The sequence below is a fragment of the Lepisma saccharinum genome, chromosome 2 (assembly GCF_977018435.1).
Source record: "Lepisma saccharinum chromosome 2, izLepSacc3.1, whole genome shotgun sequence".
NCBI lineage: Eukaryota > Metazoa > Arthropoda > Insecta > Zygentoma > Lepismatidae > Lepisma > Lepisma saccharinum.
The window spans coordinates 213,030,272-213,046,762 of NC_139230.1; the positions used below are offsets into that span (position 1 = coordinate 213,030,272).

Below are 16,491 nucleotides of genomic sequence, written 5' to 3' on the forward strand. Positions count from 1 at the left end.
TTAGATCGAAGAAAAAAAAGGGCAGTGCGGCTAATTTTGAACTGCACCCCGTTACAAATTGCACAAAAGATAGAGTAGTAAAAACAATATATATGTAGGAAAAAAAGAGAGACCTGAAAAGAAAAAATCAATTACCCAAAAAAAAGGGGGGGGTCAAAAAGACAATGGGGAGGGAAAAAAAATTGTCAAGTTATATAATAACAACAGTAATGATGCCGCTATGAATCAAGGAAACTATGCTCTGGTACCAAAATTTATGACGTAACGTGTGTGGTCAAAAGCGATCGCGCAAATTGATCAATTGGAAACGACTGGGCTGCGATCGCTTTCAAGGTAAATAATAATTTTAGCATACACACTTCACGCCACAAACATTTATCCTCTTGTGTCGTACTTCCTGCACCGTGCTGCGAGAGTTTTCGGGAAGCAAGCACAAGAAGCTCGAGACAAAAAGGGAGACCCTGGAATAAAGAAACTTATGAACTATACACAGTTATGCAATAGTTTCGAAAGGGATTCGCCAGCGGATAGCAGTGCTTGCCTTCTCCACTGTAATCTATGTTCTCTGGTTACGTTCTCCCGACGTAATATCCTTTCTCCTTTTCCAACGTTGCCAAACGCGTACTCCAATAATTGTCCTTTAATATTAACTTCAATTGGGTTTTCAACCACTCCCACCTTTTTTTGTAAATCTTACTCTTTTAGTGCATGTAATCAAGGCAAAATTAAATGATCTCCGCAATTCAATTTTAACATATATATTATATATATTCAAAGTTCTGAAACAATACACTTTGTGAGTATGCACAATATCCAACACTTAAAGTTGGGAAACGATTTTAACAATCAGCGTAACTTTAACAATAACCTGCACGTCCTGCGCGCTATTTTAATCTTCTCGCACAACTTCCAATCTTTTGTTAACAAATCATGAGCATGCTCCTAAAATACAGTGTAAATCACAACCTTATTCTTTGATGGAGCGAGACACCACGAATAGTTGGCGTGTACCTATACGTGTCTGTAAATTACCTTAAAAGTACAATTTGCAAAAGTACAGCGTATCCGCTATTTCATTTGTTTAAAGCCAAAAATGCCTTTTTTATATACTTAATCAAATGCCTCTCTTTCTAATGTTTAATCAAATGCCTCTCCTTTATCCTTAATCAAATGCCTCTCTCGTTAATGCATAATCAAATGCCTCTCCTTTATACTTAAATTGCACCTGCTGCCTATTTTATTATTATTACTTTTTACATTATTGCATCGGTAGTGCTACCCAAAGGCGGACAGGGAGGTTATTAAACTACGAGATCGAAAATTGGGGTAGGTCGGCAAGAATCGCAATTTTCTGCTAGTATAACTGTCAAGTGCGCGCATGCGCGCATTTAACTTCACCGACCAACTTTTGGGCGATCAAAATGATATGCTTCACTGTCAGTCTATATACGCTGCCTGTGCGTGAATAAACTTTATTAAATAGTTCAATTATGCAGCTAATTGCGTTTTGCGGGGGATTCTTTGAGAATATCTGATATATAAGACGCATCAACAACACATAGTGCGAGTTCCTGCGTGCATACGCACGCCTTTTTTGCTTGGCTCCTTTTTCTCTTGTTTAACGCGCACTCACCAATATACACATTGGTTTCAAAACACTTATCAGAAAGTTCGCCGAGAGAAACAAAAAAGGCCAAGAAAAGGGGGGGGGGGGGGGACTGAAGGAGAACTAGTGTTCGCTTTATAGAATTCGTTACTCAAGGTTCCATAAAAGTCAAAGCAATTTATCTTTCGTTCTCAGCGAACGGCAAGATCGCAAGATGTAATCACCATTCCCATATCACAGCAAAGAGAATGTTTTTGTACATACCTCCACTAACGTTCAATTACACACCAAGACCCACGCCATCCTTCCACTATACTCGTTCGGCAGGCTTCTACGTGTTAACGGTGGTAAGGCAGGCTTCACTTCAGAAAAAACAGTGGTGGAGTTGTATCTCTTGCCGACGATGGATTTGACGTCGTGCCCAAGGTCAGGCACTTGCCGTTCGGAGCAGGAGTAGGAAGTAGCTGCAAGAGGCAGAACGCGCACGCCGACTAACTAGAGCAGCATATTTTACAAGCAGGCCAGTGCGGCCGAAATCACCGCTAGAGGCAGCACCAGAAGTCATCGTGAGGTAAAGCGACCTCCGATGGCTAAAAAAAAAGGGAACGTCGCTTTCTCTTTACTTTTTTTTTTGAAAAGTGTAATGTTTGTAAAGCAAAATAATGCAAACGTTACACCGGATGAGAACTTTTCCTGTGCACAAATTTCAAACTTGCATCGATATACAGAAAAATCGTATCAAGAGAACTAATTGCCATAGAGAGATGAAATCTTTCTTTTTCTCTCAACAGGGCTCTTAGTGGAGGTGAAATTTATATATTTAACTCCCAGTAATGAAAGTTTGGCATGTCCCTGTGGCTACTACAATAGACCAAAGTGAACGAAAAACATACCAGCAACAACTTCAAAATAGCTGACCAACCCCCTCTGTAGGTTATCACCTTATCTGTTTCAAGCACTATTGAATTGAATTTTGAATTTCTTTGTTTTTAATTCCACTTTAAGCACAGGAAGGCTAATCAGGCCTGAATCTAGTGGGATCAAGACCACCTTGTGCCTCCACCAGGTATCGAACCTGGGATCCCATGATTACAAGGTGACAACATTACCACTATGCCATTCAAGAACTATTACACCAATTCAAGTGCAAAAAGTAGCATCTATGTGATTACCTGGAGCTGTGGAAGCACATATGTAGGTATGACAACTGCAGGCTTGAAGATAGGCTCAAGGAGCATGATACGGACCACCAACTCTGAAGGAGAAGATCAGGCCTCACCTGTCACCTCAGTAACATGGGCCACAAAATAAACCCAAGCCAAAATAGTTATGCAAGCTGGAGAAACTGCCAAAAGAGACCTACACAATAGTGACCACCTGCACCAATCTCAAGTCCAGCCCTGGGGCACTTAATAAAACTTGGCTCCATTGGAAATATGCACACGCGCGCACTCGCAAGCCACCTGTTCCAATGTAAAATGAGTTCACTGATTTAAATAAGGATGACAAAAATATAACATGAAATGGTAGCTTACCATATTTAGTTCGTATAATATTGGAAGACGTAAGTTCTTGAAAGAATATTTTACAAAAATCTCCTATAACATGAAATAATTCTTGATGGAGTGTATGCAGACATTGGAGAGGCGGCACCTGATTGGTCAACACCTACAACTGACTCCACCCACACTAACTGCATAAAACCTTACCCTGACATCTCTGCACTTCAATCCCTGAAGATGAGAGTGGCATTAGCTCTCGAAAACTCTGAAGTCTATCCGGAAATCACCTGGTTGATATCCCGAGAAAATCTCATCATCATTCGCTGCCAGGAAAGCATCAAGAATTATTTCACACACCTCTATGGGGAGGAAATTCTACAGCAGATCCTCAGATTTGAATATCTACGCAGCAATTCTAAATTCGTCAGCAACTTCTTGTGGTACAATCTACAGAAAAGATAATAGTAGGCAAATTGTCCATCGTTATTTTTATTACTTTTTTGTTCTACATCCTTTTTTGTTTTAAGGAAGAAAATTATGTTGATTGGAAGAAGGTATTGTCCTCTTCTTATTGAAATTTTTATTTCAATTCATTATCATCACATTGTGCAAAACAGGCTGAATGAATATGGTGATTGACAATTTGCCTACTGTTTCTTTTGATGTTGGGTGTACCCTTGACCCTCTGTACCCCTGGAGAAAATTAAATATTTTGCATGGTTTATGAACATTTTGTTGTTTATGAATGTTTTCAGTTGATTTTTGATTTTTTTTTTGTCCTGATAATGTGTTATTGTGAAGTAAAGTACATCTGTTACCTTAGCATATTAATTTATCATGTAGCAGACCAGCCCGAAGGCTTTGTAAAAGTGAATATAGCACACAAAACGACATTCCACAACAGCAGCTATAATTTTACGTAGTTAGGTTAGAATTGCTAGGTTTAGTACTAATAGTTATTTTCGACATGTTCTTTCACCATTTTAGTGTATATACAAACAGTTTTTAGTAACATAAAGCAGCGAAAGTACTCCGAAACTGCAGGTTTTAACTTATGTGGGCCATACCTTAGGACCAAATATCTCAGTTATTTGTGCTTTCCTAATGCTGGAACCACTTCTATATTACATAAAACATTGAAATCTGTCAAAAAAAATAATAAATTTGACGTAATTCTCAAGGGGGTACAGTGGGACAATGGCCCTGCTGTTGTCAACATTGGCTTTCTTACAGAGATGCAGACACAAGAATATAATACCCATCTTTGCCACACTGAAATATCCGATCAAGAATGCAGCAACAGACAGGATACTGAGGTGCACCAGTATCATGTTGGTAAGAGAAAGAATACATTTCAAAAGACACAAACTTGCATCAATAGACAGAAGCCTACTCCATTGTCATCTGGAAATTTCTTCTTCCATGTCTCCGATGGACCGGGAATGGATAAACACCACCAGCAAATCTTGCATGGAACTGCAAGCCAGCAAGACCATGGCCTAGCAGAGCAGTAAATACACCCACCTAAACTCAATCAACCAACAGCTGACCGGCAAAACTGGCAGAATACCATCCACCACACTGATATTAACCTGATGGACAAATGTTTCAACAAAGCCACGATCTCCATCTTGTCGAAGGTGTTGAACTTCATGCTAACTTCCATGACCATCCCAACCACATAATCAGCAGCATCAAGCAAGCTGTAAAAGATCTCCCAGTCACAGCCACCCAGGATATATGTCAAGGAGCACACATGGCTGCCACTCTGCCTAAGCCCAACATCACAGCAGCAGAAAAAGCTGTGCTATAGCAACTGAAAGAAGACCAGGACCAGGGGCGTATATTCGGGGCTATCTAGGATACCTGAAAAGCCCAGACTCAATGATCAATATATACGAAAAAATATCTATCAGAAAATGTGCATAATGTGGGGGGGGGGGGCGAACATGACAGGGTTAACTTAAGGATCACCCAATCAGTGTTGCAAACCAATTTTTCCCACCAGGTAATTTCCCCATGAATGGGTAATTGTGGAGCCAAATTATTGCAGGCAATGGGTAAGTCTGGCATATGGCAGGGAGAAGAACATCATTGAACGCTTGCAAACGAGATGAAAGAGGTGTTCAACTTTCAAACAATTAGAGATACAGTGGGGAGTAGAAAATTGTTGGCTGACCAGGAATGGTTTATGAATATAAAATTTACTGAAATGACAAGGACCAGTTCTAGTCTAGTTCGCATCGAGTGGTCTTGGTGCTTGGAATTTATTTAGAGGCAGCGTGTGAATGCAGTAGTGAGTGGATTGTATTTTTGTGAATGATATGTGCTGTGTTGTGTAGTGAGCTGGCATGAGGGACATAATTAACAAGCTGTCTATTCGGCTTAATTTTGACGATAAGCTACAAATCGTTGTGGATTTTCTTTTATGTCCACCTTATTCACAGATAAGCTAATGGGGGTCAGACCTACAGTTGAAGTGGTATCTGAACCACCATGTATCAAACCCGGGACCCCTTAGTTTCAAGGCAACGATGTTACCACTGTGCCAACAAGGAGGCCCCGAACTTCAAATCATGAAAATAGGTAGGTAGAAGATTTATATTTATTCTCGTATATAGACCTACATAATATTTCACAACATGGCCCTCTTATTTGTGCAAATAAGAATGAAATTCTTGCAATCCTTTCCTTGCTGACATAGTGTACATGTCCATATTTTATTTATGAGGTATATATTTTTAATCACAGTGTCACGTCACTTCAACCCGCTACCCCAAATTAGTTTTTTTAAAAAAAACACCCCCAGCAGCAAATTTTTGTCCATTCGAACACTTTGATATGGTGCGATAGCCCAGGTTTCTAACCCAGTATACGTCACTGACCAGGACATTATTATTCTCCCAGCAGACAAAGGAAATGACACTGTTATACTCCAATCCACACACTACGACAGCAAAATCTCTGACAGCAGATACTGACCTTTGCTCCGAGACCACACAGCTGCAATACAAAGGAATACCAGAGCTTTACTGAAGAAATCCACACTGCTGAAAGAAACCCAGAACTGGCTAACACCCAATGGAACAGCACCACCATGACTGTACAGCCTTCCCAAAATACACAAAGCTGCTGTACCATTAAGGTCTATCGTCGGTGCCATTGACTGTACAGCCTTCCCAAAAATACACAAAGCTGCTGTACCATTAAGGTCTATCGTCGGTGCCATTGAATGCCCTATCTACAGACTCTCCAAATTCCTAAAGGCATCTCCAACCTCTGATGGGTAAGTGCCAATACTATGACCAATCAAGGATTGGGCATACATGCCCAGACACAAACAGCCATAGACCCACCCTAAGTGCAAGGGTTATTAGGTTAATAATAGAAAGGGCCTGTGAGAGCCATTTCCCAAAGTCTTATACTTTCCCAGTGGGGAGTAGGATGGACAGAAATGCTTTATTCATTAAAAAGTAACAATTTTCAGGCAAACAGTAGCAATCTTGAATACTAGAAACCATGTGCTCCAAACCATATATTTGCTAAATCCCTTATTTTTTATTAAATATAAAAGATAACATTTGTGCATAGGTAAAATAATGCCTAAATCATGAAAAGTTAACTCATTTTAATTATCTGGCATAAATAGGCCAGAGAAAGTTAAAAAATACCTTTGTTTACATGTTACATCCAGGTATTTTCACAACCACCTGATAAGTCTGCCATCTGGTGGGAGGAATTGGAACCCCTTCTACAGACCAGCAAAAGCCACATGTGACCTCAGCCAGCCAATGAGGCACTTCCAAGGCTGTGACGTCACATAGGAAGTGGTCAGGTGCTTTATTATCTTCTGAGCTTGGCGTCCAAGCTCACTTGTGTATTTTACCTGTTTGAGGACAGGTCGGAGGCTGTGGTGCTAGTCAAAACCAGTGCATTAGTGGCCGCATGACCCGGGAACAGTAGATTTACACAGGGAATAGGCACCCAATGTCCATATAAAGTTTAATCTGGACCAAGGTGAGTGCTAACATTGTGGAAATGGAAGCCAATGCCTTACTTGGAATTCTCAGCGTGTTTTTCGCCAGTTTAGTGAAATCCATGTGTCCCATATCAAAATAGGGAAATCCAGACTGCATGGCATGCTAGATGGAACCATAGGAGCATCCTCCAGGAATCCATAAGCATCCATAGTTGTATTCATCAATCCTTCCTTGGAAAGTTAGGAAAGTGCACCTATTATCTCCCAAGTTCTTTGTCACATAGAGGATGTAGGCCAAAATCACTGATAGTCCAGGAAAATACCCCTCCTTTTGTTTTCGTGCCCCATCTAGTGCCAAATATTGGGATGTGGTGTGTGAGTGTCGAAAAGTCTGTGGCCCCCAGGTATGAGAGGTAGTTTAAGAAGATGGCTGTTATGTAAGTACCAATTCTTTTGTGTATATATTTTCTGTTTCCTTTGTGTAATGGTGGTGTCCATGTTTGGTGGTGGCCATGCCACAGATTGTGTCATATATTGAATAAATGTGTTGTTTCAGTGTAATCAACTTTGGTATCATTGACGTGAGCAGTAAGACAACAAAGCCCCTCTACCTACCGTTATAGAAGTTAGGCAAAAAGTTTGTCGTCTGTTGGCTAATGGGTCTCCCATGGGACACCCGTTATTATCCACGGAATACCACATGCAGTATAGGGTCTGCATGTGGCAGTGTTAAGTTGCTCTTTGAATGAGTGTTGTGGTTTTCTTTTTTTATTCTTTGTTGATTTGGTTATACTCCACCAAACCCTCCCCATAACAGAGTCACTGAATCTCGAAGGGTAAAAATAACAACATACAACATCAGTATTTCATTCTAAAACCCTCATAATACCATGTCAAAAACTCATCAAACTTCACCAAGACCCTGCAGAGCCTCAGAACATCTCCCGGTGATCTTCTAGTCAGCTTAAATGTAGTATCGTCCTTCAGCAGAGTGCCAATTCAGAATTCCTTGAAGCTGTTAGAGCAACATTTCATATCGGTCTCTTCAAACATACCCTGACTTAAACCTACTTCGGCTACAATGGCAGATACTATGAACAGACTGATGGAGTGGCAATGGGATCCTCGTTCTCGCCTTCCATAGCAAATTTCTTCATGGAGAACTTCAAACATGAAGTACTTCATTCAGCTCCACAGAAACCCGGTGCATTTTGTAGATACGTAGATGAAACCTTTGTTTTTGGATCACCTCAACAACCAACACCTGAACATCATATTCACCATGGAGACAGGGACCAATGGCATCTTCTGTCCCTGGACATCCTCATCACGTGCAAACTGGATGGGACTTCAGGACACAGCGTATACAGGAAACCCACTAACACAGACCTATACTTCAATGCCAAGAGCTTTCACCATCCAGCACAGAAATCAACCATACACTCTACAGTGTTTCACCGGGCTATCTCCATCAGTGACACAGAGCACCTTCAAGATGAAATAAGACACTTGCACACAACTTTCAGTCAGAATGAATATACTGAAGGAATCATCAACAAGACACTAGAGCGAGTATTGCACAAGAAAAACAACAAAGAAACCCGGACCCCTCAGACAACCAATACACTGAAAATGTCTCAACAGTCATCAGCTGCATTCTTTCAAAGCACAACATTAAGACTATCCACAAACTGCCACCGAAAATCAGAAGCCACCTGGAGTTTACCGTATCATCTGTTCTTGCGGTAAAGCCTACATCGGACAAACAGGGAGGACAATCAAACAATGCTGCAAAGATCATCAAGTTACATCCTGAAAAATCAGGGTTAGGAGAACATTCCATACAGAAGGGTCCTAGAATTGACTTCACAACCACCAAGATCATCAATAAGTCATCCACTGGGACCAAATCATCAAAGAAGTAAAGCCATCCACAGTGAAAAGGAAAACCTCAACAGGGACACAGGACTCGAACTGGACCCAGCCTGGTTAACAATAGTTGACTGGGAGTGCAGACATCAAAGAGACAGCACCTGATTTGGCCAACACCCACACCTTACTCCTTCCACACCAAATACATAAACCCTTACCCTGACATCTCTGCATTTCAATCCATGAAGATGAAGAGTGATGTTAGCTCTCGAAGGCTTGGAAGTCTATTCAGAAATCACCTGGTTGTTATCCGTAGAAAATCTTTTCATCCTCCTGTAACATGATCGTACACAGAAATTCAACAATATGCAATTAATAAAGCGTGCAACAATGAATCATGTGATTTTGCAACACTGGATATATGTAGCTAGTTGTTGTGCACTAGTTGTTGCGTAACAGGTAACATGTCACTACTGCTACCTTGCAGCCTTTGCTTGACCATTCAGTTATGATGGAATCATGAAATGGGGCACAGCACATCTTCGCTGGAAAAGCATATTATAAAAAACAGTAATAGGTACGTGTCCATGCAGCATGCATTTTGGAAACATTTTAATATTACATGTCATGATCCAGTGCATTCTGTCCATGTAATCACAACATGGATTAAAAACTTCCAAGAAATGGGTTCTAAAGATCGGATCTGGGAAGAGGTGGCTCAAATTCCTGTGGTCATGCTTCGCAATGTGATCTGTAACCTACACAAAAGACTGTGCAGACTCGTAACTATTGTTTTTATAATACATTTTTACAGCAAATGTGAGCTGTGCCCTACTCCATGACTTCATAACTGAATGGCAAAGCGGGGGCTTCAAAATATCGGTAGTCACATGTTACCTCTGATGCAACAACTAGAGATATTCAGTGTTGCAAAATCGCAAGATTCACTGCCACACCCTGTACAAGGGAACATAAGAATGTAAGTTCACATACCTTTCAGTTACAGGGCTTGCTGTACAACTCCGACTAGATATCATGCTTTCCATTGCACTTTCTGGTCCTTCAGACTGACTCCTCCAACTTCCTTCATCGCGCAGGGAAGTACAGCCAGTTTTGCATAGTTCAGCTTCCAAGTCCATTTCCAAAGTATCCACAGAGGCTAACAAACTGGATTCAGCTTCGGGAGTTCCTTCACTGTTTCCTTCTGGATATTGTGTAAGATCTTCATTGTCCCATTCCAAATTTGCCATCAGTTCTGCTTCACTTGGAAGAAGAGAATCTGATGCATCCGGTGTTTCAGGAATCTTCACGGTCACCTTCTCAGAATCAACATCACCATTAGAGTTCTGATTTGCAACAGCTGAAATTTTTGGAGACAGGGTGAGATGTGTTTCTTCGACAGAATGCACATCTTGGAAAACTTGATCACTTTTCTGTTCTTCAATTGAATGGTAACTGTGAATTTTTTTGAACAAACTTGGTGATTCATGAGCTGAGGTTTTGCCAGGACTTCCCAACTTAGGAGAATCCCACTCTAAGGATTCCACAGACCCAAGGCTAGTTTTCCTCGGACAAGGAGCGAATGAATCTGAAAACTCAGACGAGGTACTATTCTTAATTGTTGTTATACTGTACAGTCCAGCAAAACAAGCCCGAGCCTCTTCTTTCTTCAAACCTTCTTGAACTGCCGAAGGGGATGCACCATGGTGTTCAGTGTCATCAGCATTTGCTTTCATAAGGCATGACATCCCAGGGAAATTCCGGTTGCATTTAATAGTTTCAAATTCCTCATCCATTTTAAGGCAGTTATTTTTTAATTGGTCGATTTCCTGCTGAAGTTTTTCCATGCAAGCCACAGTATTTGTATCTGCAGATTCCTTTATGGAAAAGTCTATGCTAAGTTCCGAACACGTGCTGTCAAACGATCCTTCCCTGAGTAAGTATTTCACATCGTCACTTATTACACTATCAGAAAACCCCAGCGAATCATAGGATTCATCTCTCGATAAGCACTGCGAGGAGCTATGCTTGCTGAATGAATCTTGAACACCTCCTGAATGAACATTTCCATTATTTGGAAAACTCGAGAAGTAGTCGCTTCCAATTTCTCTGTCGGTCCTTCCATCATGCCTGCTCCTCCTACATCTCTCCGACTCAAGTAATTCTCCATGAGGTTCTTGTCTACCGTGCATTCCAATCAAATGGCTTAAACTACCACTCACTACCTGTGGAGCAAGATACAAAGCATGAGAACATCATAATTGTACTTTCCATGAACAGTAACTACAGAACCAATAACCACACACGGCCTACTATGTATCAGAAGGTAGAATGCAAAAAAAAAAAAAAAGTAAAGTGTTACCCTGTGCTTAGCACCACAGCATGAAGGCGTATAGGGGGTGTGGGGGTAACGCCCCACACTTTCTTGATCCGGTTGTGAGTGGGGTGATGTGATCAGCATCACGCTCCTGACCACCTTTACCCCCCAGGGTCTCCCCCAGGTACCCATGTTATTCGACGCTGGGTAGGCGCCGGGGCAGCTTCCACCGTTAGAAAAGTTCCTGGATTTGAACTGGCCGGGGATCGAACCCGGGACCTCTAGCATGGTAGTCAGACGCGTTACCGACTGAGCCACCGTGGCCTAGGCCATGCAAGCAGAAGTTAAAATGTAGCAAAGGTAAAAGGAAGGTTTAAACTTTAGAGAAGTGAAGGATGGTACTTCAACTCAACCAGATGATAACATGATAATTCCCTAGGACAAAGTATACATGGAAAGCCCAATACAGGGGGAAAAATGGACTGGAAGAATTATATGAAAAAGCAATAGGAAGAATGCCACAGATTTACTCAATGGTAATAGATTTACTTCAGCAAATCTTTGCCCTGCACATATTTTAAAACATTTAGCTATTATTGTAACTTAAAAGCATAATTAAAGGTTAGTCACATCTTACCTTAGAGATTATTATTTCTGTCATTTAAGAATTGAATACAGAATTCAGAAATATCTACAAAACTACAATAGTAAGTTTTATGAGGGGAAAAAATGTAGTCACAATTATAACATATCACAGTACGAACATAAATGCCATGGGCTCTTGAACATATTCCAAGATATTACTCAAGATGGGCTCATATCTACATCCTCTTGAGTGATAAACTAAAATGCTGCTACTCAAATAGTCAAATATATTATCTTTCTATTTGAAGTTCAGCAAAACAACTTGCATAACAAATATTAACAAGTATTTAATATTGGTTAAAGACATCTCTATATAATTCTGACCACGGTGTATTTACACTTTGTGTCATTTGTTTATAGGTCAATTGCAACATGAACGATAAGTGGTGAATTTATGAAATAGACAAACAAACAAATACAATGGAATGTCTGTGCTATACACAAGATTCGAACCTAGTATCCCCTGCTTCATAGCATGCTGTGCTAATCACACCACCGCACAAGTTGGATATTTTTGACCACAAAACAGTATCAACAAAACAGTTAGTATGCTGGTACGTACTATCAATAAATATTGACAGCTGATAAAGAATATCAAAATGAACAACTTTTCATTTCCATGCTAAAAGTCAAAATCTATGATTGTTTGTGACATTTCTATTTTAATAATTCAATCTCATTATAGTATCAAGTAGCTATGAGTGTCATAAGGCTCAATCCAAGAGAAAATGGATATATGTTGACTTTGGTCAGTGATAGTGATGTTAGTCAAGAATTAATAACTTCAAATTTTTGCATTAATTCAAAGATAATTAACAGATTAAATGCATTCCTTACTTCAAAGATCCATAATATAAACAAACCACACATACCAGTAACAAATTCAATTTAATTCACAGCAAATATTTACCTTTGAGCTACTCAAAGGGGTCATGCTTCTAATCTTCTGCGTTAACCAATCTGGGTTTCTCTCTTCTGAAACTTGAAACAGCCTTTCTCTATCCTTCCTCGAGTTACTGGACAAGGAGCTGTGTGGAGTAGAGAAATGCTTTGGTCGCCTCCAAACATGTGAAGAATGGCTTGAGTGACCCAAAGAATGCAGCTGTGAATTGTGGTGCTGCCTCGCGAGAGCCGACTGCATTCCTCTCTGTCGCACTCGTTTATGCACGTGCATCGAATTCCCTCTGTGGCTTTCGTCAGACACATCACCATCCTGTCCATCTTCCATCGATGTTCCATCCTGAAAATATTACATGTGATTAGATAATATAATATTTCAACGAGTATTTATTTATTGAACTCAATAGGTACAGAATCCATTAGTATAGTAATACAGTTACATATATTTCCATAACACTAATCCATATACAAAATATGATTCTTGCACTTACACAATATGAGTTTTTATCCGAGTATGTTCAAACAACTTTTTATTGTTTCCACTCATGTGGCATTGATGGTCTGTAATTTGTAAACTACACATGTATTAATACAACATAACACAAAAGTAATGGAAGACCTTATGTTCTCTTTATACTACTTCAATATAGAAGTTTTGATTGACTGAGAACTGAGGGAAATGAATCTTTCATCTGGAATAATCTACAATACTTTGGCATAATTATAGTTGTGTGTTTGCATCATTATTAATGTCAAAAAGCCATGGAGGGAATTTATTTTAAAATACATGTTGCTCTGTATTAACCATAGCTATAGTACTTACGCTGGATGGAGATGATGAACTTTGGTCAGCCAGGTATGGAGTTCCAGTATCGCTTCCATCTTGTGATGTAACAGACTGAGTATCTTCATAGGTTGGACTAGTTGGTCCAAAATAATGGCCCTAAGAAAAATAAAATGTAAACATTGAAAGTGTTTCCAAAATGAAACACTCCATGGAGATGTTTTATGTACACATTTATTTACACACCACCTCTTCTCCATATATACATTGTTACATTACATCTCCATTAAACAAATGCTCCAGGTTGCCTTTTGCTCCCTTAAAGAACTAAACAGTATTCAAATTGTAAAAAAGCCAATGTGGAGAACTGCCACATCGGAGTCCCTAATAGACGTCATAATATGTTCTAAAAAGACGAAGGTTCTGTATGTAAATCAACATTTGTTGCCAGTGTATGCAGTATTTGAAGTTTCTAATAGTGTCAAAAAATCAAACACGAAATATGTCCGTTACCACAACTTTAAATGATTAGACATTGGGAAATTCAACGAGGATGCGAAAAGTGCAGGCTGGGAAGCTATAGAGGCATGTGAGAATGTAAACAACCAAGTCCAAATGATAAATGATGCAATAGTAATGCTGGCAAAGACATCCCTGTTAAAATGCGCAGAGTGACAAAGCCTCCTCCACCATAGATTAACAACATTTTCCTCGAATTTTGGAAGCTTAGGGACTACTATCATTTGAGATATATAAATACCAGTGATAACGACAGTCTCCTTAGTTATAAATAATTTAAAAACAGAGCTAAAAGTTAGTGCAAAACAGCAAGTTTCACTATTATAACTCTGCAATTGATAAGAACATAAAACATGCGTAAAGCATGAGGGCGACACTACATAAACATGGCCTTATAGGAAGCAAAAATGTCACTCAAAATATTCTTCAACACATATTAATTCCAAATAGCATGAATGACCACTTTATACAATCTTTGCAGAATGATGCTGACCACAACATGCTGGAAAACATTTTCAAAACATTTTTAGCCAACAAACCCCTAAACTCATTTACATTTACTAGAGTCACCCCTCAAAATGCAAAGAAGGCATGCAGCAGGATACGGAGTAATGCAAGTGGAGAAGATAGTATAAACCTAAACATTTTAAAATTGTTACTTTCTTTCTGCCTAAACACGATAACGAACATAATAAATAATTCCTTTGCACAGGGTGTCTTCCCTAGAAGCATGGAAAAAGGCAATTGTTTTACCACTCGCAAAATGAAAGCCAGTTAAAAATGTGTATGATTTGTGCCTAATAAGCATATGCCCAATAATGTCGAAAATTCTACAGCATATTGTACATGAACAGCTATTCACACACATAATATCCACATATAGTTTTCCAAAGCATCAATCCAGCTTTCGGCCAATCACAGCACCACAACAGCAATTCTCAAAATTGCTGACGATGCACAAAAAGCTACTGATGAAAGCAAAATCACCTTACTTGTTTGCCTTGATTTCTCAAAAGCATTCGATTGTGTAAACCATGAAGTTCTACTCACTAAATTACATAGCATTGGGGTTACTGGTATTACCCACAACTGATTTGCATTGTACCTTTCTGGCAGAAAGCAGTGCGTAAAAATCAGAGGCAGAAATAACTGCTCTTCTGGCTGGTCAAATATTCTGAATGGAGTCCCTTAGGGGAGCATCCTTGGACCTCTGCTTTTGTCCATTTATGTAATGGACTTGCATAAAGTCTCTCACATGCTCAGTATCACCAATATGCTGATGATACTCAGACTTACATACACACAGGGGTAAAAGAATACTGAAGTACGATATCCCAGCTACAAGAAGACCTCAACACCATTAGTAACTGGGCACAATTTAACCTGCTAAAATTAAACCCAACTAAGTCTAAATTCATCATAATAGGATCCAAATTTATTGTGAAAAAGCTAAGCGAAAGCACAGATGATACTTCTGTCAATTAATTAACTACACATTAACTTTAGAAAAGACCACTATTAACCTAGGCTTTGTCATGGAATCCCACATAGTTATTGTTGAGTTGGTGTTTTAAATCCACTTTATGCACAGAAAGGCTATTGGCACTGGACCTACAGTTTAAAGTGGGATCCAGGAATTCCACACAGAGTGGTTAGATCATATCTCAATGCAGATAAAAAAAAAACCAACACATCTCTTAGAGCCTTGTACCACTTAAATAATATTGTAGGCACTGAGGTTAAGAAAAAATGTGTGAAAGCCTAGTATTATCACGGTTACTATATGGAGCCATAGTTACTTTCAAAGCAAGCAGCTCCATATCTAATAAGCTACAAAAACTACAGAATGCATTCATGAGATTCATTTACAAGCTCAAAAAAAGGAACCGCATTTCAAAATACTTACACCGTTTGAATTGGCTTAATACAAAGAACTTCACTAAATATCAGTTACTAACTTTAACACATAAAGTACTAAGCAGCAAACAACCTGGATATCTTTTTGAGAAACTGAATACAAATTCGAGCAGGCATCAACATGTAACGCGACGGAAAACTTATTGTCAGTCTCAGTTCATAATACAACCACCTACAGAAGATCGTACACCGTATCTGCCACCAAAGAATGGAATTCCCTTCCAGCCTCTCTAACATCCATCCAGTGTCATAAGCAATTTAAAAAGAAACTAAAAAATCATCTACTAGCAAGGCAGCTAAGCACATAATCACAAGCAACTTTTCTGTTATAAATATATATATCCATTTTAATAATTGGCAACTCTGTTCATGTAACTTGTTATAATTATTAGCATTCTAAATTTCATAATTTTGCTTTGTCTTAAATTTATTATTATTATTATTATTATT

At 39.3% G+C, this 16,491-nt stretch overlaps 1 protein-coding gene across 6 annotated transcripts in view; it reads right to left on the bottom strand.

Annotated features, from left to right (window-relative positions):
* Positions 1-16,491, bottom strand: part of LOC145984301 (uncharacterized) — a 137,708-nt gene that overhangs the window by 43,300 nt on the left and 77,917 nt on the right. For all 6 annotated transcript variants that reach the window (XM_083117946.1, XM_083117944.1, XM_083117945.1 and 3 more), the window contains 3 exons: positions 13,645-13,764; positions 12,832-13,161; positions 9,953-11,184 (listed from right to left, as the gene is read on the bottom strand). In XM_083117946.1, the coding sequence (XP_082974072.1) occupies positions 9,953-11,184; positions 12,832-13,161; positions 13,645-13,764 (1,682 nt within the window). The remainder of the gene's footprint in view (positions 1-9,952; positions 11,185-12,831; positions 13,162-13,644; positions 13,765-16,491) is intronic.